Source organism: Lonchura striata, chromosome 5 (assembly GCF_050655825.1).
Source record: "Lonchura striata isolate lonStrDom1 chromosome 5, ASM5065582v1, whole genome shotgun sequence".
Lineage (NCBI taxonomy): Eukaryota > Metazoa > Chordata > Aves > Passeriformes > Estrildidae > Lonchura > Lonchura striata.
This window is the reverse complement of record NC_140707.1, coordinates 25,941,484-25,963,661: the sequence shown is the minus strand read 5'-3', so window position 1 is coordinate 25,963,661 and position 22,178 is coordinate 25,941,484. Positions and strand designations below refer to the sequence as shown.

The following is a 22,178-nucleotide window of genomic DNA, read 5'->3' as shown; positions in this document are numbered from 1 at the left end:
TAATTCCTTTGGTGCTGTAGAAGTTGAAGGAAAGCAGCTTTTGTGCAGGGAAAGCCTTGATTTTTTTTAAAGTATTTATTGCTCTTTTAGGGAAGGAATATTCACTTGGTGTCTGGACTGACTGCTGGACTAGTCCACATGCAGTTTCCCCAGTCTTTGAGCTACTCTGTAGCTTTCAAGCGAAGAAAATAATGTTAGATGTAGGAAAAAATACACTTCATTTGTCTGAGAGATTTTGAATTAGGTTTCCTGGTGTTCATAGAATCATCCAGCAGCCAAGCCATCCCAAGCTATTTTAATTCTTTAATGAAAACTGAAAGAGCACAAAATGCTGTGCAATCAAAACGTCATTTCTGTAATTAAAAATGTAAACTAGCTCTTTTTTTATGAAAGAGTTACGACCAGCTAGCTCTTCATCATGTGTTTTCACTCTAACCTACTTGGTTTTCAAGGTCCAGTTCCAGATGAAGCAAGCAGTTGTTTCATTTTGCAAGAAAAGTCAGAAAGGACAATAATAGGGCTAAATCCTGAAATTCATACAAGATTTAGAGTTTTTACTCAGGCAGCAGTCCTGTTGATTTCACCAAGAATTGGCTTGTGCAGTGAATGACTTAAGACCCAAAAACAGCCCATGGAGCTTGGCTCAGGAAGAGTTTGGATTGACTAAATACCAAGAAACAATTGAGAAAAATATGAAGATTTTGTTCCTATGCAGTTCTCAAAATTGATAGGAAATTACTTCAACAAAACATTTTTGTCCTTATTTGCCTCTGGTTAAAGCAAACAGTGTGCTCAGTGCTTGGTAAGAGATGGAGTGCAGATAGTCTTCTAAGGTTCCAGAACTGACCTCAAGTTGTTCCGGGGCAGGTATAGATTGGATATTAGGAAATAATTATTCACTGAAAGGACAAAGCACTGCAACGGGCTGCCTGAGGAAGTGGTAGAATCACCATCCATGGAAGTGTTTGCAATCATGTGGATGTGGCACTTAAGGACATGGCTTAGCAGTAAGACATGGAGGTGCTAGGTGAAAGGTTGGACTCATGATCTTAAAGGACATTTTCAGCCTTAATAATTCTATTTTTCTGTAGTCCATATCTCTGCTCATCTTAAATTTTTCCCTTACTTGCCTTACTCAACCCTGATTCCTGTTCACAGTCTGTCCTGTAGTGGTCACTCAAATCGAGTGTGCAGCAGCTGGGTTGAGCAGCTCTGCCTCCCAGTTCCTGTTAGCATCTCATATCTCTGCTGAGCCTGGTTAACACATCCCTTCTCTTCCCCTGCCTTCCTACTCCAGCGGCTGGAAGGTTCCTGCTTGTTCCCACCTGGCATTAGCCCCTTATTGCAGGGGATGAGCAGTGGGGAAGAGGAAGCCCCTCCATCTTCATGTGTTCTTTGCATCAGCAAAGCTAGAGAGCACAGGCAATCCCCGAATACCCCTTTGCTCTCCTTTTCCATGGAGCTTGGCAGCACGATGAGCAAAGCAGTGACGCTCCCGCAGCCCCATGGAGTCGGGTCAGCCTGTCATCATGTGTGTCATTCTTTGTTGCTGGTGCAAGTCCCCAGCAAATTATTAACTTCCACCCTCAGAGAGGAAGCGATGTGAGTCAGAAAGGATGGTCCATCCTCTTGGAGCAGTGTCTTGCGTTCCACCTCTTGCATCGCTCTGTGCCTACACTTGCAATTCAGTTCTAATAATATTAGGAGTGAATATGTCATGCGTGTTACTCAATGAATTAGTCACTAGGAGCATTTTCACATGAAGGATTTCAGAAAAGAAAGCCAGTGACAGAAAAAGGAAACATCAATCATACTTTGGTGGTACGTTGCTAGTGGTTCTGTACAATATGTCCCAGCTGACTTCATCACATTGCCTCCCTCGCAGGCAGGACATAATGGGCTTGGGGTTTTTATACCTCCTGTGAATCTAATAATACTGCTGACTGTCTCTTATGTTTTTGTGGGGTTTTTTGTTTTTCTTTTTTTTTAACAGGAAATTCCAATGAACTTTGTTGATCCAAAGGAATATGATATTCCAGGCTTAGTGCGAAAGAATCGCTACAAAACAATTCTCCCAAGTAAGTTTCTGCTTTTTAAGTCACTGAAGCAGAGTGGTTTATTCCACGTGCTGGAGGGCTTTGCATTTTCCTTTCCATAGTGCAGGAAACATACTGTTACCACAATGTATTGTCCAAAGGCCATGTTTATGGAGCAGCAGCATGACTTCAAAGCATAAATCAGATTTCCAAAGAGGTAAAGAGCATGAAGAACCAGAATGCTGCTGATCCTCAGAAAAATGTAGGTTTTTTAGTTATTAGAATTGTATCATTTGGTGCTGCTTAAAAGTTTCACCCAAGAACTTGGTTTATTAAGATGTTACATAGTGATTTCTTTGATGAAATTTCTTTTGAAAGACCAAATTCTAGCAGTGTTATTTTCCTGACAGATGTTTTTTCAAGTGCAGACTGAGAATATTGGGAACTGGCCTGATGGAATTAAGATGACACAGAAAAGTATTTTTCTTTTCTATTACACTAGTTTTACTTGTAGTCAGGGGTCGGAGTTTTGAGAAATGTTTTGGTACCAATTTTTACACGCGTCATCATTTTCCCCTCTCTCATACTTTAAGGTACTTTGAAAAGTGATACAATTGGATGCCATGCCTTTTTTTTTTTTCCTTCTAAGCTGCTGTTGGAAGATGGCACCATAACTACAAATAGTCTTTTGCAAAATCCAAAAGGTTCAATGTCAGGTTAACAAATATAAGTGCAGTAAAGTAAAAAATGTCCTCAGCTATACCTAACAGTCAATGAATCCAGATTGAAAATGGTTTTAAAAAAGATTAGTGTCTTCAAACTCAAGCAACTGCAGCCTGATGTGTGAAACTCTTTTGATGACTTTGTACTCTGCCTCAGACCAGAAGTGCAAAAGCATTTAACAGCCTTTCACTATTGCTGTGCTAATGTTTGAGATGATTCGTTCAAGTATTAATTTGCTGATTTTGCTGCAATGGGAAGATTGTAAAAGTGGTTATTGATTTCAGATGCCCGAGGTGCCAGTGATCTGTATATTCTGAATTTAGTATTGCTTCATCTCAGCCGTATGGGTATCTGCCAGCAGCCACTGTTGTCACTTTGAGCTCATCATCTCAGATAACTGCTTTTCCCCAACCATCTCTCTAAAGGTTAACAACTTTATTCTGGCCTTATTATGATCTGAGCTTTTTTTTTTCCTTGAATGAACTTTTAGCAACTTTGTCCCTGACTATGGCCATAGGATGGCTTGATATTGCTGAGGAAAGGAGCGGGCTGACTGCTCACTCTTATCCCACTGCCTCCATTTCACAGGGCTTGGTTCTGACAGTAGAAAGGGATAGAAAAGACACCTAAACATTTTCTTTATGCTTCAAAGCCAAAGATCCCAGGAAACATGGATCTGGTCTGTCCAAGGACAGCATTTCATGCTGACTCTGTGTTTGCAGCACTGTTAAAATTACTGTGTACTTTGTCCTTAATAGGATATTGGGTAAAGCACAATTTTTGCATAAATTTAATTTTATTCTAGTTTCTAAGGCAGCTGAAGATTTTTATGAAAAAGGAACCTGTGGTTTGTTTTTAATATTATCTTGGTCATATACACTGTTGCTGTTTGCTGAGGCCTCTGTCAGGAGGATGTTTCTTGTCAATGGCAACAAATTGGGTAGCACTAGTCAATGTGGATGAATGTGGGCCTGTGTCAGGTCCCATTAAAATCAGTTAAACAGCCAGTGACTTCAGTAGGATTTGGACTGAACTTCTTAAGTGGAATAATGTTTTCTTTTGTCATCTTATTAGAACAAGAGTAATGCTTCATAAACAGCCTCAATGAAGGAGACTCAAGTACTGAAGAGCCTTAAAATGCAAGAGACTATTAATATTCTTTAATTTCTCTATAACCATTATATTTTAAATAGCACCTCTTGGAGTGTGCTTCATTGCAAGATGAAACTGGGAAGGAGTTATTGTCATCTGGCTTGCCTGGATGCAAGAAATGCATGTTTATGTTTTGGTAGAAAAGCTCTTTCCTATCATTTCACAAACAATATTCTAATGTCTTTGAAGCCAGAATTAGTCTGTTGACCTAACAGATTGAGAAATAATTTCCTGTAGCACAAAACTGCTTTTCCGAAGTCTTGCTGAGACACTGACTCAAGACCAATTAAGGCAGGCTTCAGAGACTGGGTGAAACTGTCAGAAGGCTGCAAATTACCCCAACCATCCTTTCCCTTTTTTAATGGTCTTAACAAGGGGGTTTTCTAAGGCCACTCACATCTGCTGTGATGGCCATGAATGCATGTAAATGTCTTGCTCTACTAAGTAATCTTGTGTGTCTGCTTCCTTTGATAAACTATTCCTTATCTCCTTACACCTTTCAGATCCTCACAGCAGAGTGTGCCTTACCTCAGCTGATCAGGACGACCCCCTCAGCTCTTACATCAATGCTAACTACATCAGGGTAAGAGCTCCACAGCCCAGTGTGTCTGCCCAGCCTCTATCAGCCACTGTTAATGTAAACAGAATTGCAACACACCCTGGCTTTTAAAGGCATCCTAGATGGTCTGATTGCTCTTCTCTCCTGCTTACATTAGCTGAAACCCAAATCTCAAAGTGCACCTGTATATAGTCAGATCAGACAGAAACATACTTCTGCAGTTCTTGATGCAAAATTCCTTGCCAACTAGCCTAACCACTGGATAATCAGCACTGATAATAACCTAAGGCACTGGATAATCAGCCTGAATAAGGCTCATAACTTAGCCAGAGTCACCTCAAGGCTGTTGGACACTCTTTGCTGGAATTACGTGTGTCTGTAGTGTGCCTTTGCTCCATGTACACATGTGCAGGAGAGAGATGGAGAGAAGAGCTGGTGCTACAGAGTCAGCATTTCATCCAGGATAGCTCTCTGTTTTTTTAAAAACGAACCTTCAAGCTTATGGTGGACATCCCTGTTAAAACTGATCTCTTGTTCTTTTGTTGGCAGGGCTATGGAGGAGAGGAAAAGGTATATATTGCTACTCAGGGACCGATAGTTAATACTGTCACTGACTTCTGGAGAATGGTGTGGCAGGAGCGTTCTCCCATCATTGTCATGATTACCAACATAGAAGAGATGAATGAGGTAATGCTGATACATCCAGTCTCTATCTCTATTCCAGCAGTTACTTTCAGCATAGACACTAAGCCAGCAAACAGAAGTTAGTTCAGTGGCCTGTGCAATCAGAGCCAGCATTAAATTCTTCAGGCTCAGAGAAGATGTGAGCTCCTCTTTCATTTCGGTTTACTGTAAGTCCTGTTTTGCTGTCTGTCTTGTTCTGCTGTTGGGTTTGTCATTTTCCTCTCCCAGTTGACCTGAAACCCCTTCTAACCCAGCTTTATTTGCAGGCAGCCTTTGAAGGAGTCAAAAGCAATAGTACCCCATAACTGCTAAGGCATAATATCTTTCATCAGTAGAGTTGTTGCAGCTTTATCTTGCATTTATTATGATTTGATGTCTACATACATATTTTATTGAGGAAGTACCTGATTTCTGTATGATAATCAATAACTAGAACTGACTTGGATATTGAGGACCTTCTCCTGAACATGTCTAGGAAATGCTTATGAAATACAGAAATTAAGATGCTGAAATTCTTTATTTGCTGCCTATTTCCATAATTTAAACTGTAGTGATGTTTGTGCTAATCCACCTAAAGTGAATTCTTTTTTTTTTTTTTTTTTTGCAGTCTATAATAATGCAGCCCTCCAGTTATTCATTACTTACCTGCTGAAATCTTTCCCCCATAGCAGAGTTGCGAGAACTTTGTGCCTGGCCTTCAGCTCATAGACAGGTAGCTGAGCTCACATCTGCCTTTACTGGCAGTGTAAGATGTGAGAAAATGGTCTGGACATGTGCTGGGCTCTGCATCCTACCCCACTACTAAGCAGCAAGGCTGGGTGGAGATATCCAAGTGTTGTTTCTTAAGCTGCAGCATCATTGTATGTCAGGGTTGTCCTTGAGAACAGCGTAGTAATTTAGATTAGAGATTTTTGTTTGGAGAAGAAGCTTTAGATGCTTAGAATACAAAGAATATGGGCATACATCCAGCACACAGAGAGAGTTGTAATGGCTTATCTGCTAGCTGGAAGCTTAGTGCCCATAATCATGCATGTGCACAAACCTTTTGCTTTTCATAGATACAAAGTAAATAAATTTAACCTTCAGCTTCATTGAAAAAAAGACATGACACAGAATTATGATGTTTTGCAAGTTAAAAACAGTTATTACAGCTGGCTCATTGGAAATGTCTTGTCAAGGATTGCTGATGTACAACAGAGTATATTGCTGATCTGAATGCTTTGTTTTCACTCATGTTTTAAACTTGATCCTGCCTGTAACTGAGGAGCACTGAAGCAATAACTTGCTCATTAATCGAAGTTGCCATTTTCTGGCATATGCAACATTAAAATGTCATGACATAGTCAGTGCACCAGAATCTTTTGCAGACTTTGAGGTTTCAAGAAAATGCAGAGGAAATGCTGGTCTTGAATGACATATCGGACATGTTCTTCCACTATAGTTTTCATAACAAGATTGTATAACAGGAAAGCAAAATAACCTTTATGTCTGGGTTGCCTCTAACCTGCAATGACCAAGTATTTCACCTCTCTTATCAGTCTTGTGAAGCAGAGCACTGCAGTGGTGATGCACGACAGAACTGGAGCTTGCTGCAGCCTGTAGATCACTACAGAGCTGCTGAGTCTTTCCTGATACCTTTTCTGTCAAAAATTAATTGGTGTCAGCAATCTCAGCTATAAATACAGGGTCCTTTCATGTAAATGTCTTCTATACTCCATCCATTTATCTGCAACACTTATATTAATAGATGAATAACAGGACTCAAAGTACATAGATTCAAACCCAAAAGTTTTGTTCAGCAACAATGCTCATAAGAGAGACTTTGTGTTCTTCCTCAGTGCAATGGATTCACTAATGTGAGAATTAAAAGCTCTGCACCTCAGCCCTCTGTCACTTCTGATATGAATTGATAGACAGCCCCCAAAAATGAGTGGGCAATCTTACTCCACTCCTTTAAGCAGAGCAATGTCTGTGCTATTGATAGCTGATAGTGCTCTTGACAATTTTTGCAGTGGATTCTGCATTTTCTGAGTAGAGGAAGAAAAAACACAATCTGCATAAATAACTTTACAGAAACACAGTGGGCCACACTCCCAGTGGGTTATTAACTGATGTACTGTGCAGATGGAACAACACTGATTCTCCCACACAAAAATTTTTGTCTCAGTAACTTTGCAAGGTACTTTTCTGTTGTTATTCTTTCTCCTCAAGTGGAATTATGTTTGGTGGGGGAGAGGAAAATGATTCAACTTGTTTCCTTCAAGATTGTGTACAGCTGTGTAAAAGAGGAATCTTACAAGCATCATTTTTACTGGGATTTGTTGAATAGCAGATACCTGCTCCCCTCTCATAATGAAATAGCTTCTTGCATTATCACAATAGAGCCTTTTTCTCAGACTCTGATTCATGTCATTCCTTGTCCATGAACTAACTTGTGCACTATATTGAAATGCCTGTCTCTGCCTTTGCATATTGATTAATTTAGAGAAACCGAATACAAAACCACAGTCTTTTTTAGCCCTCCTTCCAGGATCAGAGCACCTACAAATTTGCACTGACTCATCTCTATTGTATCAGTATCACAAAATAGACCTGCAAATGGACTATAGTTTCTGTGTTTCAAAGTGTCAGGTTGTGCTGGCTGCATCACTTATTGTTTTTTTTGCAAAATCAAATGTAGTAGTCCAATCTCTCTCATAGCTACTGCTGCCTTTTAATTCCCCATCTTTGAAAGATTCTCACTGACAATTTTAAGTGGATTTTGGTACATAATCTATTTTCCCAAGCATCCCCAGTCATGTTATTTTGTGCAAAAACATATGCAAATGATCATTTTATATTCAGAGAGCATTGAGCCATTATAAAAAATAGAAAAGCTGTATTTTGTGTTTCTACATCAGTATATATGCAGTACAGATATATTGGTAACTAGTGTATATTATACTAATCATTATTATCTCGAGAAAAAGATTAATTTAAAAACACAAGCATATTGCCACCAGCCTCTCTAATGAACCTTCAAAATGCACATCAGCTGCATAAAAATAAATAAGGATGTGTGTATTTAAAAGCATTGGTTAGTAATTACTTGATTTGTGCATTTTTAATCAAGCAATCAGGCTATTATGGATGCAGCAAAAATCAGCTGAAATGTGGTCCCTGTTTAGTAAGTGAAAGCTTGTACTTATTATAGAAACGAAATTTATTCGTATTCATCTATGCATGTGCTATGTTAAATTTTAGAGGAGAAAAAAAACAAGCCTCCCTTGATACCTGCTTAACTTGATTTGTTTTATATTGCACACAGAAATGCACAGAATATTGGCCAGAGGAACAGGTCACCTATGAAGGAATAGAAATCACAGTTAACAGAGTCATACAAGCAGACGATTACCGTTTAAGGCTCATCACCCTAAAGGTAAATCATTCCAATGTACTTACAGTAGTGTAGCTGTCTAAACCTATAAATGCAGATGTTCAGGGGGAGCTGTGCAGAAAGCTTCTGCACAGTGTAGTGCTGGACAAATACCACTTTTCATTACTGAAGTCACATTGTGGCTTTGCCCAGTTCACCAGCATGAAGGTTACAGGAAAATAAGCATTCAGAGGTTTAGGCTGCATGTGTAAAGTCTAAAAGCCACCAGGCCAGTTGTAGCAGTATGGGGTTAACTGGGTGAGAAACCAGTGACTCATTCTGTGCCTTTGTCCTCCAGGTTCATTGATCATTTAGAATGAAATGTCAACTCACAGAGAGCTTCTTGCTTTGCAAGTGTAGTTATCATCTTGTGGATAGAAAGTTTTAGCAATTTAGTTAAATTTTTAAGTACTTAGGTACTACTTAATCTAAAGTACCAGAGTCCTATTTTACAACTCTTTTCATTGCTAGGTACTAGAATATCAAGCTACATGTTTTAGTAACAGTCTGTTTACATAAACTTCATACGTCTTTCATCTGCCAGATCTATCCCAGTAGAACATGACAATTTCTTTCCAAGCTGGAAAAACTCTCCTTTTACCCAACCAGTTTCAAGTCTCTTCAGCCATATGCTAATGGGCAGAAAGCCAGCATATGACATCCCATGTCTGGATTCAGAGTGTAGAAAGTCTGTCACTCATCCTTTTGGCAAAGGCAGCAAGGAGAAAATCACACTCCCTGACAAGTGGGAAGTGAAGAATAACTACATTTTTCAGACTTGCAGCTCATCTGGTTTTGCTTTTCAGTTAGACAATGGTTTTGTTTTCAGTACTAGTGTGTCAGTGTCTCTTGTCTCCACCCCTAAATGTCAGGATGTGAACCGCTGAGTTCTAGAGCTGAAATAAAGATTCCATTTAAGTTATCTTTCCATAGAGCTGTACATTTGTCATTTAATGGCAATAGTGGGGCACCAGATCTGAACCATGCATAGATTAAGTGACTTGGTAGTGAAAACTGGAAAAGCAATGAATTTACTTCAGTTTGCCCTTAAACAGGAGTGTTCAGAAATACATGATTACTGCATGCTTTACAGAGTGGACTGTCATATAGGGGAAAAGATTTGTCAGGTTTTGGGAATTCAGAAAAAGCTCAGGCTATAGGCAAGGCTTGTTTTCCATTCTCAGAGAAAGCTGCCAGTGTCTAGCCACTGAGTCATGATTTCAGCTATAGAATACGTGATGGTAGACTTCAAACTATCAATTAAATCTTGCTTCCTCCTAGCTGCTCCCAAGTCATCTCAGTCTCAAGGAACCATCAATAGAGAATATTTTGTTCAAGTCAAAGCAGAAGTGTACAGAACCACAGAAGTCAGGGTGTTCCAAGCAGAAGCATGAAACTTTTAACACAGCAGACAAAACTAAAGGCATCCAGAGTTCATCACTAGAACTTTGTCTGTTTTCTGTTGCTGTCAGCTAAATGATTTATGTAGTGATTCATGTTTTTCTTCAGATGACTTTTACTTTTCTCTCACTGTTATTGACAACATTTTTATTATAATTTTTCACAACTGAGTTAGGAATTGGGCGTTCATAGCTTCTGTGACTCACACATAGTCACACATTCAAAAGGAACAGTGTTTCAGAGCAGTGTTGATCGTACTTACAGTAGGGAGCTTGAGTGTTATTCATGATAACTAGCTATGCTCTCTTAGACAAAGTGTTTTCTCCCTGGGATAAATAACCTAAGGCCAGACTCTGTGCTATGATAGTAAGACTCTCCATTCCTGAAGTGAGCTAGACACAGCATTAAGGATCCTATGGCTATGCTTCAGTGAGCACCTTAAACCCAGTGTAAGATGGAACAACATCTCAATGAAGCTGAGCCTCCCTTTGTCCATCTCTCTTGTTCCAACCCTTGTGCCATCTCCTGTGTGCCCTCACAAGTGTTTGTGACTGTGTGCCAAGCCAAAGGGAGAAACTGATTGATCTATCTGAAAATTAATCCATCTCAAGAAAGGAAAACTATTTAACTTGATTGGTTTCCCAATCTAGTTCACTGTGCAGCTGTGCTAAAGCTCTGTTGTCCAAAGAGAAGGGTGGAAAATACACAGCCACAGAGCACTCTTAGCATCCAGTGACTGGATGCTAAGCATAGGGAGGGACTTGGGAGTATATGTGACAGAAACTGTTTTCAGATTTTTGTGCCTTGCTCTTCAGAATGAGTTATATTTGTCTTTTTTTTTCTCTCTTCAACTCAGCCAGCCATGGGTTGAAGGGAGGGTTGTGGAAGCTAACACTTCTGTTCTTGGACCTTTTGCAAACATTTACTTTGCCCTGTGCCAGCTGGCTTGTGCAATGGCTGCAAGGGTAAGACCAGTTCCCTGGGTACCATGTTACTATTTTGCCCCTTTAGAAATCAGACAGAAGGATATCACTTGGAACACACAAAATCAGAAGCTCACAGTGCTACTTGGCACTCCAAAAAGGAAACAGCACATTTGCTATATTCACAACCACACTGAGACAGAGAATCAGAATTTGTGTCTCTCAAAAAGACCTGGACTACAGCTAGATACAATTCCCACCTTCCGTACTGCCTCTGAATTTCTCACGACGTCTAAGAGAAGAGTAAAATTGACAGGAGACCGATATAAGTCTGTCTGTCAGAAGAGATAGAAAAATAAGCTCCCATCTCTCTCTCTCATCTATTTATCTAGCTATCAGAGACAGAGATATGGCTCCTGGCTCTCTGTCTGTCAAATACATTATGAAAGCAATTATGTCACAAGCACAGCTCTGGCTTTGCTGAATGAATCTGTCAAGAGGGAACAGACCGCCTGGAGTGTTTTGCACACAGCTCTTGGCACTAAGGAGCAGAATACTTTATGGGGGGAGGAAGTTTTTGGGTGGTTTTTTTTGTTTGTTTGGTTGGTTGTTTTGGGTTTTTTTGTAAGGCAGTTTACTGAAGTGCAGCCATGATATTTGAAGTCCAGATTTCTGCATTGTGTTGCTTCCTATTTGGATTTCTGTTCCATTTAGCATTCATATAATGCTTGGGGTTGAAGGGACCACTGGAGATCATCTGGTCCAACCTGTCTGCTACAGCAAGTTCCCCTAAAACAGGTTGCATGTGCTTGTGTCCAGGTGAGTCTTGAATATCCCAGAGAAAAAGACTCCACAAACTCTCTGGGCAGCCTGTTTCAGTGCTCTGTCACCCTCAAAATATATTTCCTCGTATTCAGATGGAGCTTCCTGTGTTTCAGTTTGTGCCCCTTGTCATGTAGCCAAGCACTACTGCAAAGAGCCTTGACCCATCCTCTTGACACCCTCCCTTCAGATACTTACAGATTTTGATAAGGTCCCCTCTCAGTTGTCTTGTTTTGCATCATCATCAAGAAAAGTGCTGAAGTGCTCTGCCTCTTCATCCAGGTCATTGATGGGTTAATAGAACAGTGCTGAACCCAATACTGATCTCAGGGGAAGGCCACTGCCTATGGGCCTTCAACTGGACTCTGCTGCAGATCACAGCCCTCTAAATTCATTCAGCTAGTTCTCCATACATCTCACTGTCCACTCATCTAACCTATGTTTCCTGAGCTTACCTCATGAGGAGGTTATGGAAGACAGGGCCAAAAGCACTGCTGAAGATAAGATAGACAATATTCCTGCCCTCCCATCATCCACCCAGCCAGTCATACCCTCACAGGTATGACTGTCAGATTGGTCAAGCATGATTTCCCCCTGGAAAATCCATGTTGGATACTCCAGATAACCTTCTTTTCCTCCACATGTTTAGAGGTGATATGCAGGGTGAACTTTATAATTGTCTTTTTAGGGATGGAACTGAGGCTGACTGGTGTGTAGCCCCCTCTTTTTGAAGGCTGGAGTGTTGTTGGCTTTCCTTCATTCTTCAGGCACCTCTCCTTTTCTCCATGATCTTTCCAAGATAATGGAGAGTGACTTAGCAGTAACATCTGCCCACTCCCTCAGCACTCATGGGTAAATCCCATTGGGGCCCATAGATTTCTGGGTTTCAGGTTTACCTAAATCCTTTCTAACCCAGTGCTCATCAACCAAAGGAAAGTTGTCTTTTTCTCCAGAATTTCTTGGCTTCAGGGTCTGGGACTCCTGAGGGCCAGTGCTGGCAATGAAGACAAACAAAGAAGGCATTCATTCAGTAACTCTTCCTTCTCTGTATCCTCTAGGATATCCTCTCTATCTAACCACCAGGGCTCCTCCTACCTCATTCAGCAGCGGGCCTACATTTTTCCTGCTCTTCCTTTTGCTACTAATGCAACTGAAGAAACCCTGCTTGTTGTCCTTGACATCCCTTGCCAGATTTAATTCCAAATGGGCCTTAACCTTTCTTGTCACATCTCTGCATACTTTGACAACATTCATCCCAAGTGCCGTATCCCTTTTTCCATATTCCATAAATTTCCTTATTGTGTTTTTTGGGTTTTCTGTTTTGTTTTTTTTTGTTTGGTTTGTTTTTGTTTTTTTTTTTTTGCCAAAAGCTTCTTGCTCATCCATGCATGGCTCCTGCCCTCTTTGCATGATTTCTTACCCAGAGGGATGCACCAAAATTGAGCTTGGAGGAAGTGATGCTTGAATATTAATAATCTGTATTGGATTCCCTGTCTTCTAGGGCCCTAACTCAAGGGGTTCCTGCAATTAAGTCCTTGAAAGAATCAAAGTTATGTCTTCCAAAGTTCAGTCTTGTAATCCTACTTACTGCCCTTGCTCCTTCCATGTAGGATCCTCCACCATCTCTTGACCACTGCAGCCAAGGCTGCCCCCAGCCTTCACGTGCCCAGCCATGTACTTAATACAAGGTCAGCTCTCCTCGTTGGCTCCTCCAACACCTTTGTCAAAAAGATCTCATCAGTGCTCTGCAGCAATCTCCAGGACCATGTGTGCCCAGCCAGCAGATTGATTTAATATTCTCAGTCTTAAAGGGAAGGCCATGTTTCAGCATCAATTTTTACAATGAGAAGTTCTTGTAAAACTTTTGTGGTGTTTGTCTTAACTGGATTGCAGAAAGGAGAAGAAGTGAGAAACCTGAAACATTACTGGTACACGTCTTGGCCAGACCAGAAGACACCAGACCAGGCCCCTCCTCTGTTACAGCTAGTACTGGAAGTGGAGGAGGCCATGCAGAGTGCAGAGGAGAAGAATGCCCCAGTGATTGTTCACTGCAGGTAAATAAATGTTGTGTCTGAATTCTAAGGACTTCTTCACATGCAGTGACACAGTGCAGAGACTGACACAAGGCCATCAAGTCACATGTGTGAAATCTTGCCCAACTGCTTCTGAAATGTGCTTGGAACCTCAAAGCTTTAATGACAATGGTTTTCTACTACCAAGTGTTACATTAAGATACAGGCTGAGTTGAACATAGAAGCTGGCAATGGCTCAGTTACTTGTAAGAATAATTTCATTTTATTTGCCTTGCCAGTAATATATGCTTTTAATTATCTTTGAAGGGCCAGGTTAGCAAAGATTAGCATTCATTAGATGAAATTGAGTAGGAAAACACAAGCAGACAAATAATAGCATTAAATTTTAAGCATCAAACCCCCCTGTTTTTTAGATTCCTTCTTTGCTTTTTTTTTATAAATCATTATTAGGCCAAAGACAATAATTTAAATGTAACACATGAATGACAGAGTGACAAAACTGGTTACAGCAAGTACTAATTGATAGTCAGGAAATGTATGCAATTGATAGTAAAACTGAAGTATCAGTAAAAATCCCTGGCAAATATGAAAATTTCTTATATGGAAAGAGCAAAATCTTTACAGTGGTTTGATGCTTGATGAAAAAAAAAATGTAATTATCAATCAGAGCAGAGTAAAAATAGATGAGGATAGATACTTCTCTTCTGTCCTCAGAAAGAAGTGGGATGATGCACTTATCATTTGTAGACGTAACTATGTTCCTTTGCACTGCTATCTAAGGGAGCATGTTAAGCACCAGCAACCACTACTAAATCAAATATGCTAGTTGATTTTCATCCAAGAGTGTTTTTAAAAAGTTGGTTCATGCACTCTAAACCATTAAAGTTTAGCATAGATGAATTACACTTCTTGGAAAATTGGAGAAGTTCCAGAAGTCTAAAAGGAAGCCCTGTTTTGCCAGTGTTTAGGAAGGTTAAATGTGATTACTTGAAAACTACAGTCTGTTCTCAAAACAGTTGTTCCAGGTAAATAGCAGAAAGCCTGCTTGGCTTTCCTGCCAGAGTAATCTTCCATCATTTCAATAACATTTTGCCAAATTTATTTTTGTACGGAATATTGCTTAATTTTGCATAATGTTTTCTAGGAAACAGCAGATGGTTGCTCTCCAAAAGCCATAGTAAATGGGTATTATACAATGAGAATGTTTTTAAAGAGCCTCTTGGCAGAAATGGTTGGTAGCCTGGTGTCATCACAGATCCAACTGTAAACTAATATGGAGTAATCACTATTAAAATGCTCATGTGATACCACATGTCCAGTTTTTCTGCCTGTGTTTTAAAACACATGTGGAAAAATTTGGGAGAGTTCAGATGAAAATAAAAACTGGCTTGTAAGGAGGTCCTCTTTGTCCATGAAAATTTGTGACTCTCTAGGCGCTCCTTGAAGAACTGTAGTATCTGCCGCTGGTTACCATGCCACTCTGCTTTGCATATTTTTTCTGTCCATTTGTATGGTGTCATCCCCATGACACTGTAATAATCTTGGGAGAAATGGGGCAGTTTTGTTTGAAAAAAATACTAAGAGACAAGGAGACAGGATTATGATGTGTTCTATGTGGATAATGTGCCACCCAATGCTGTCTCAGCCACTGAGAGACCTTCAGCTTGTCCGGGACAAGGGCTGTTTCCTTTATCTAAAAATTGGTGTTGTTCCCTCTCTTTGCAAAACACTGAGGTGAACTGGACAGTGAACAGTATCAGGAGCTGTGTGCTGTGGTCTGGTTGGTTATGGTCAAGCAGAAGACAAAGAACTTGTGGGCAGCTGTGAATTGTGAACTCCAATACTGCTTGAATGTTTCTTGCCACTGGTTTTGCATTATGATTTTCTCACAATGTAAATGAAAGCAGGATTTCCTGTAATTGTGTCAAGTAATTATTCCTAATTATGCTCACTTAATTATTTCATGCATAAGAAGTGCTTCCAGCATTTGCTGGTAGTTTGTTAGGTGATGAGAATAACTCACAGCTTCTATAGCACTGTGCCTTTGAAAATAAACTCAGTTCTGGTCATAAACTAAGGACTGTATCAGATACAAAAGAGTTCAGGAAAACTTTAAGAATTTTTTTGATAGTGAATTTGTTGTACTCTGTTCTAATTCAAATTACTAGATTGCAGATCTGATCAGAAAATGACATCACATTTATTATACTGCTGTTAGCTCTAATTATTTAAGCAAGAGTTGAGTTTTTTTACCCTACCTGTGAATGAAAATAGCTTCAAAGAAGCTGTTAAAATTGAGAATTTCAAAGCAAAGTTTGCCTTCAAAGCAAGGCTTCCTGTCGAACCAAATCTTACTAAGAAATGCAGAATCTTTTTTACAGTGGTTCAGTGAGAAGTTCAACAGCGTATTGGGTCAATTTTTAGCACTGTATCTGCAGTGTTCACCCTTTTCCTGTAAGTGGCTCACACTTAATCATGTCATCCAGTGAAGTTGGTATCTTTCCCTAGTTATGGCTTTCCATCTGGAAGCACCCAGCTGGCAAAGGTCAGAGGGACAAAAGGGATGATGGGGTCTGTGCTGGTTTAGTGGCAGTCCTTTGACAGGAAAGTTCCAAAATCCTTCTGACATCTCCACTGCCTCTCTCTGCTCTTCCCTTCCTTAGTGCGGGCATCGGGAGGACTGGCTGCTTTATTGCCACAAGTGTCTGCTGTAAACAGCTGAAGAACGAGGGCATAGTTGACATTTTGCGAACAGCCTGCCAGTTACGGTTAGACAGGTAAGAAAGCCTGCTTCCTTTCCAGAAAAGTAAAAAGCAAAAATGGTAATAGTCCCCCTTATTTAAGGAGAAGCAAATAAGCAGAGGGGAAGAACAGACCTAAGTGGAGGCCAAGAGAGAATGTTCCTCTGACTTGTAATCTTTGCCTGAGTGTAAACCTTAATGAACAGCCCCAGAGCTGATTTAGGTTCACAGCTGGCATCAAAATCTGCACAGCTGTCCATCTCCATGAAGCAAAGCACGACCTTTTACCAGCTGAGGAGTTGGCCCTATGTGTTCATACAGAAGCAAAGGCTCAAAGGTCTGCTCTACTTAAGTTCAGAGCTACAGATCATAGCTTTCTTCCCAGAAGGAGAAATGAAAATTTATCTCATATACCAGAGCTGTGAGCCATGGTGAGAGAAACATTGCCTGGGGAAGGAGAGTGCACAACCTGGAGTGTTTGCAGACATATGAAAGGAACTGTGAAAATCTCCACAAATTCAATGGTTTTCAGTTAAGCATTTCTTAACACACCACCTTGAGTTTGATTATGAAGTAAACAGACTTGAATTTTGTACCAGAGATGTTATTTTTCCTCTCCCACTGGTTTCAAGTGCCATCAAAACATGTCTCAGTGCTCTCTCTAATGATAATGATAAATGTAGTCGGGGGAAGAGATGTCACGAAAAACATACCAAAGATTTTTCTGAGGGGAAAAAAAAGAACCTCAACCCCACGCTGAACTTTATTTCAGAGAAGAAATTATGCACAGTGGGAGGCAAAAAATGAAATGCTTGCTGCCCTGCTGAGGCTCTGATAGACAGGGACCTGCAGGGGCTTAGAGATTTGGCTGTTTCAGTGGATTTTAGCCCAGACAAGGGAAGGCTTCTTGAGAAAAAGAAAACCAGATTATGAATAGTGAGTGCTGATTATCCATGGTCCAGTTAAATATCTGTCTGGATGTGAACTATCTTGTCTCTGTGACTGATGTTACACAGGAAAATTGCCACACAAATGAAGGCTGAAGGCTCCTGCTTACAAATGTGTGTGATACAACAGGCCAATTGCAAATACTAGCTTTGAAGGGAGAGGGGAACTGGCAGTCTCTTTAAGACTCTGAAGATCGAAAATCATACTTAAAGGACACCATAGGGGTAAAGGAAGACTGCAGGAGCCTCTGTAGCTGCCATGTAGCTCTCAGGAGTGGGATGGAATAGATAAAAGCCATTTAAATGTCATGGAGTAAAATTTTCAAAATGGAAAGCAGATCACCATCCTTCCTACAGAAAAGTATGATTTCTTCAAGGTCTGAAAAATAGGGCTTGTAGTCTCTTGGAAGTCATGCTGCCACCCACTCTCATTTTCACTAACTCCCCCCAAAATCTCCAGGAGACTTCAAAAGTAGCATGAGAGGTTGAGACAGTGTCCAAGCAACTATAAGAGGAAGGCTGTGTCTCTTCCTCTTGCCTGAGGATTGCTGTCTAGGATGGTAAGAGTCAGCAGGGACTTAGGGAATGAAGGCTGAATGCAGGCCAGCATAGATGTCTGAAGGAATGCACCTCCCTGCTTTACACAGAAGTAGAAAGGTTGGCATTAGCCCTGAGAACCACCTTTGAGGTTGCCATGTACCCATGAGAGAGAACAAAGGGGTTTTTTCCCTTCATTCCCTCACAAATCCCTTGGAAAAGTTCTGTGCACTGGGCTTTGCATCAGTGGCCAACAGATGGTCCTAAAATAACCTAGTATGACTAAGGAGAGGAAGTAATCATTCCTGCATCCTTCCCACAGTGCTGAGAGACATTTCTGTCATTGCCCACAATGCAACTCAGATTTCAAAGGTTTCTGTGGCAAATAGGGGTGAAAACATAATTCTGTGCCAAAGCCTGGACAACAAGCACATGTCATGGTGTGCATATGTGTGGCAAGAGAGGAAGCCACCACATAGCAGGAAACTGGATAAAAAGGAAAATAATTTCCTGTGGTCTGAATCTCAATGGACACCCTGGTGCTTCTGCTGCTACGACTTCAGGATGCAACCCCATTGTTAATGGAACTTCTTGGGGAGAAATTGTCAGATATGACTAATGTTCCTTGTGTGTCACAGTCTGACATGGATATATTTCAGTGCTGTGTGGAGCACAGAGGGACTCGGAAACAAATCAACTGTGAGCTTGTATTAAGGAGAGCAGATGGGGAGGAGATGCTCAGCTAGGAATTTTTTTTTTTTAGAAACACAGTGTGTGTTTCTCACCTTTGCTAGATGATGAGAGGTTAGAGAATAGGTCCCTGCCCATCCCTGCTCATTGTTCAATGTTATTTCAAGCAGCTGCTTAACAAAGTAAGTGTAAGGGGCTGAAGGACAAGGTTGTCTATCCTGCTCATCTCATCCTTACTGGTATGGCTGCTGTGTGACCCATAATGGTTAAGTTGGACCCCATAGAAAAGGGCCAACTCCAAGGAGAGTGCTAGCAGTCTGGCACCCATTTGGCTTAGAGGAAGCAACTTTTCATCAGCGTCCTCTGGTGAGGTTTCTAAGGGAGTGCACCACATGTGCTCTTCCTCAGACTGACACAGTCTGGTCAGCTTCAGTCACCTGTGGGTTCCCATGTTCCTAAATTCCACTTGTCATTTCAGCCTCCTTTTGGCACCGTGCTGCCAGAATCTGTGCACCAGCACCAGGACTGGGACAATTCTGTGTACACTTTCTGTGAGCTTCGGACACAAGTTCTAATTGTCTTCATAATGGAGTGTCAAGAGATTGTATCACCTTTGATGGGGTACTCTTCGCAAAATTCCATATGTTATTAGAATCTGCTTAAAAAGAGCAACTTCATTCTATTGGTTTTGTTCATTTTTGCCTCCCCCATAGTGCTTATTTGTTGGTTAATATGCTACTTGCAGAAATACACACACATGGGAAATCAAACTACTTTTGTTCCTGCTTGCATCTCCTTTCAGGTTTTCAGTTTTAAAGAGAACTGTAAAAGCTGAAAAATAAGCTGAACCAAAACAGGTTACTGTGCTGAGGGATATTTTGCTATCAGAGTGTGCATAGCAGTTAACTCAGTTACAAATCTGAGTTGTCCTTTCTAAAGTAACACTGTGTGCTCCAAAATCCTGATGGCCATCCCTAGTTCTCTGGCTAACTTGCCAAAAGCTTGATGTGGAGTGGTACAGAGGAAAGAATCCTCATTGCAGAATGGGAAAGTTGCATCTGTTGTCTGGGCTGGTGTGGCTTGGCTTGGCCTTTGGTCCCAAATGCAGTCCCTAGTGTAGCTGTGAAGTCTTGGATAAGCTGCTTCCCCTCTTTATTCCCCTGCTCCCATCTATCTCTCTAGGGCTTTGGGGTGGGAATTACTTTTCATAGAAAGGTTCTTGGAATACAGGTGTTCAGGTAAGATAAGAGTAAATTATGATGGTGATGTTTTCCTGGAGGAGAACCTCTGCCAAGGAAAATGAATGTAAAACCTGTTCCTGTTCTCACTACCTTCTGTTCCTTGCTCAGCAGACACTTTCAAAATGGAACTTGAGGTCAGACTTGAAGCTGGTTACAATCAAAGGGCACCTCTCACTCATTTCAGAAAGCTTTGGAATGGACCTTTGCTGTGGAGCACAAGCTTCATGTTAGCTGTGCTATTTCCTCATGTGTTTGCAACTAATAAGACTGCTGTTTCCCTCCCTTTTCTTCTTGCCTTTCAGGGGAGGAATGATCCAGACTTGTGAACAGTATCAATTTGTGCATCATGTCATGAGCTTGTACGGAAAGCAGCTTTCTAGAGCAGCAGAAGAATAAGTGTTCATGATATTCCTAAAGGCTAAAGCCAGGAGAACTTTTGACTGCGCTCAGATATCTTTCAGATCTGATAAGAGACACATGGTAACCTGGCTGTCTTAGCTGGAGAGATATTATTTTACTTTGATATTGCTTTTATGCTCTTGTTTGCATTGACATTAAAGAGCTGAGGTACGCCTTGTCTTAAACATATGTGACAGGACGTAATCTTCACCAAAAAAGGCTTATTTATACTGTAAATAATAATAGTAGCTTCATTTGTTACAAAAGCAAGAAAAAAATCCAGAAAAAAAATTCCACTGTCTTCAGTTTGTTCTTTTTTAAAACGTCATTGCTAATATATCCAAATACAGTGTGAAACTTTTTGAATTGTCATGCTGAAATGTGCTGTATGTTGACTACGCTTGAAAGTAAATTTTTGCCTCTTTCTGATTGTTTTTACATATAAAATTACCGAATACTGTGTGTATCGTAAACCTTCTGAGCCTCTGCATTGAAAGACTCAAGTAGATTTGCATTGAAATGATGTTTCACACATCATGTTTGCTTGTTTATTTTTTCTAAAGCAGTCCACTACCAGTGTTATCAGAACTAAAGGGGAAACAAGATTTGAATGACAAGTCAAATTCTTGCCTTGAATTCTTACCAGCAGTGTACCCCAGTATCATCATAGTGGGGTGAATATGAGTAGACATTAATCTGAACATAAATGCTTCTTGCTTTACCTTTTCTTTGTCAATATTTGGGCATCTTAGTCATCTGGCAAACAGATCATATTTCTGCATGTAGTTTCTATTTTTACATAGAACAGAATTTCTTCTGAAATCTGAGATTCAAAATCAGGTGAGGATTTTTTTTAGTTAATCTTTATTAAAAACCTATTAATAAAAATCACTTTTATTCTATGAATTTATACTTGTTTTAAAACTTCGAGGGTAACCATGTGTCCAGTGCCTATTAAAATTAATGCAAATCCTAAAGGCAGCTTAAAAAAAAATCAGAGTGAACTTGTTTGCTGCTTTGTGATAAATTTGCCCTCAAACCAAATTAAGACAATAATTAGCCCATTCTAATCACTGGTCCAGGCAACAGTGTTTCCTTTCCAATGATACAAACTACTGCCTGTGCTTTTTGGTTTAGATTTCAGTCAGGCTGGGAAGATTGTGTTTAATGCTTAGAGGTGAGCACACATTTTAGTGCTTCACTGAGCAGAGAAAAATGGAGGTATGCAGCATCCTTAACATGAAAGATGAGTGTTTTATGAATAGAAGCTCTGATAACCTACTAAAAATATATTTGCTTCTCTTTATTTGTAACAATAACCAAAACCCACTGCTTCTGTTAGTGCAGAAGATTCTGCGAATTTACTGCACTTCCTAATCAGGAGAAGGTAAAGCAGCTCTCAGAACAAAAAGGGCTGATCCTGCTCCCACTGATGTTTTGCCATTGACGTCAGCAGGTGCAGGGTAAGGCCTGAAATGTTACGCCTACAACTTCATCACTGTGGGGAAAAAGTTTCCCAATATTTCAGTACACACCTTTGTGTTTATTCTGTATCCATGAACCTGTAAAAATCCTGTCTGCAGGGTTTGCATGAATGTGTGGCAAAATGTGTTATCTTTAAACCACTTGATTTTATTGCTGTATTTAAAATATTTCCTTCAGTGAGAAGCTAGCAGAAAGAACTGGCATTCTTTTTTAAAATACTGGTGATAGTCATTAAAGAGAGCAATAAACTTAAGCTTTTGAGCATAACATGACTGTTAGTTTTATGTAAATCTTGATAGCTATTTTCTCTGTGCTACCAACTTCTTCAAAGGGGTAATGCTATTCCATCTAAGAACTCCTTAAAAACAACAAAATAACCACTGGTATTCT

At 40.3% G+C, this 22,178-nt stretch overlaps 1 protein-coding gene across 14 annotated transcripts in view; it reads left to right on the top strand.

Annotated features, from left to right (window-relative positions):
• Positions 1–22,055, top strand: part of PTPN5 (protein tyrosine phosphatase non-receptor type 5) — a 76,794-nt gene extending 54,739 nt beyond the window's left edge. For all 14 annotated transcript variants that reach the window (XM_077784267.2, XM_085581468.1, XM_085581467.1 and 11 more), the window contains exons 8-14: positions 1,994–2,078; positions 4,415–4,494; positions 5,020–5,157; positions 8,462–8,572; positions 13,609–13,769; positions 16,412–16,525; positions 20,207–22,055. In XM_077784267.2, coding sequence (XP_077640393.2) covers positions 1,994–2,078; positions 4,415–4,494; positions 5,020–5,157; positions 8,462–8,572; positions 13,609–13,769; positions 16,412–16,525; positions 20,207–20,300 — 783 coding nt within the window. In that variant the 3' untranslated portion in view covers positions 20,301–22,055. The remainder of the gene's footprint in view (positions 1–1,993; positions 2,079–4,414; positions 4,495–5,019; positions 5,158–8,461; positions 8,573–13,608; positions 13,770–16,411; positions 16,526–20,206) is intronic.
• The last annotated feature ends 123 nt before the right edge of the window (positions 22,056–22,178 follow it).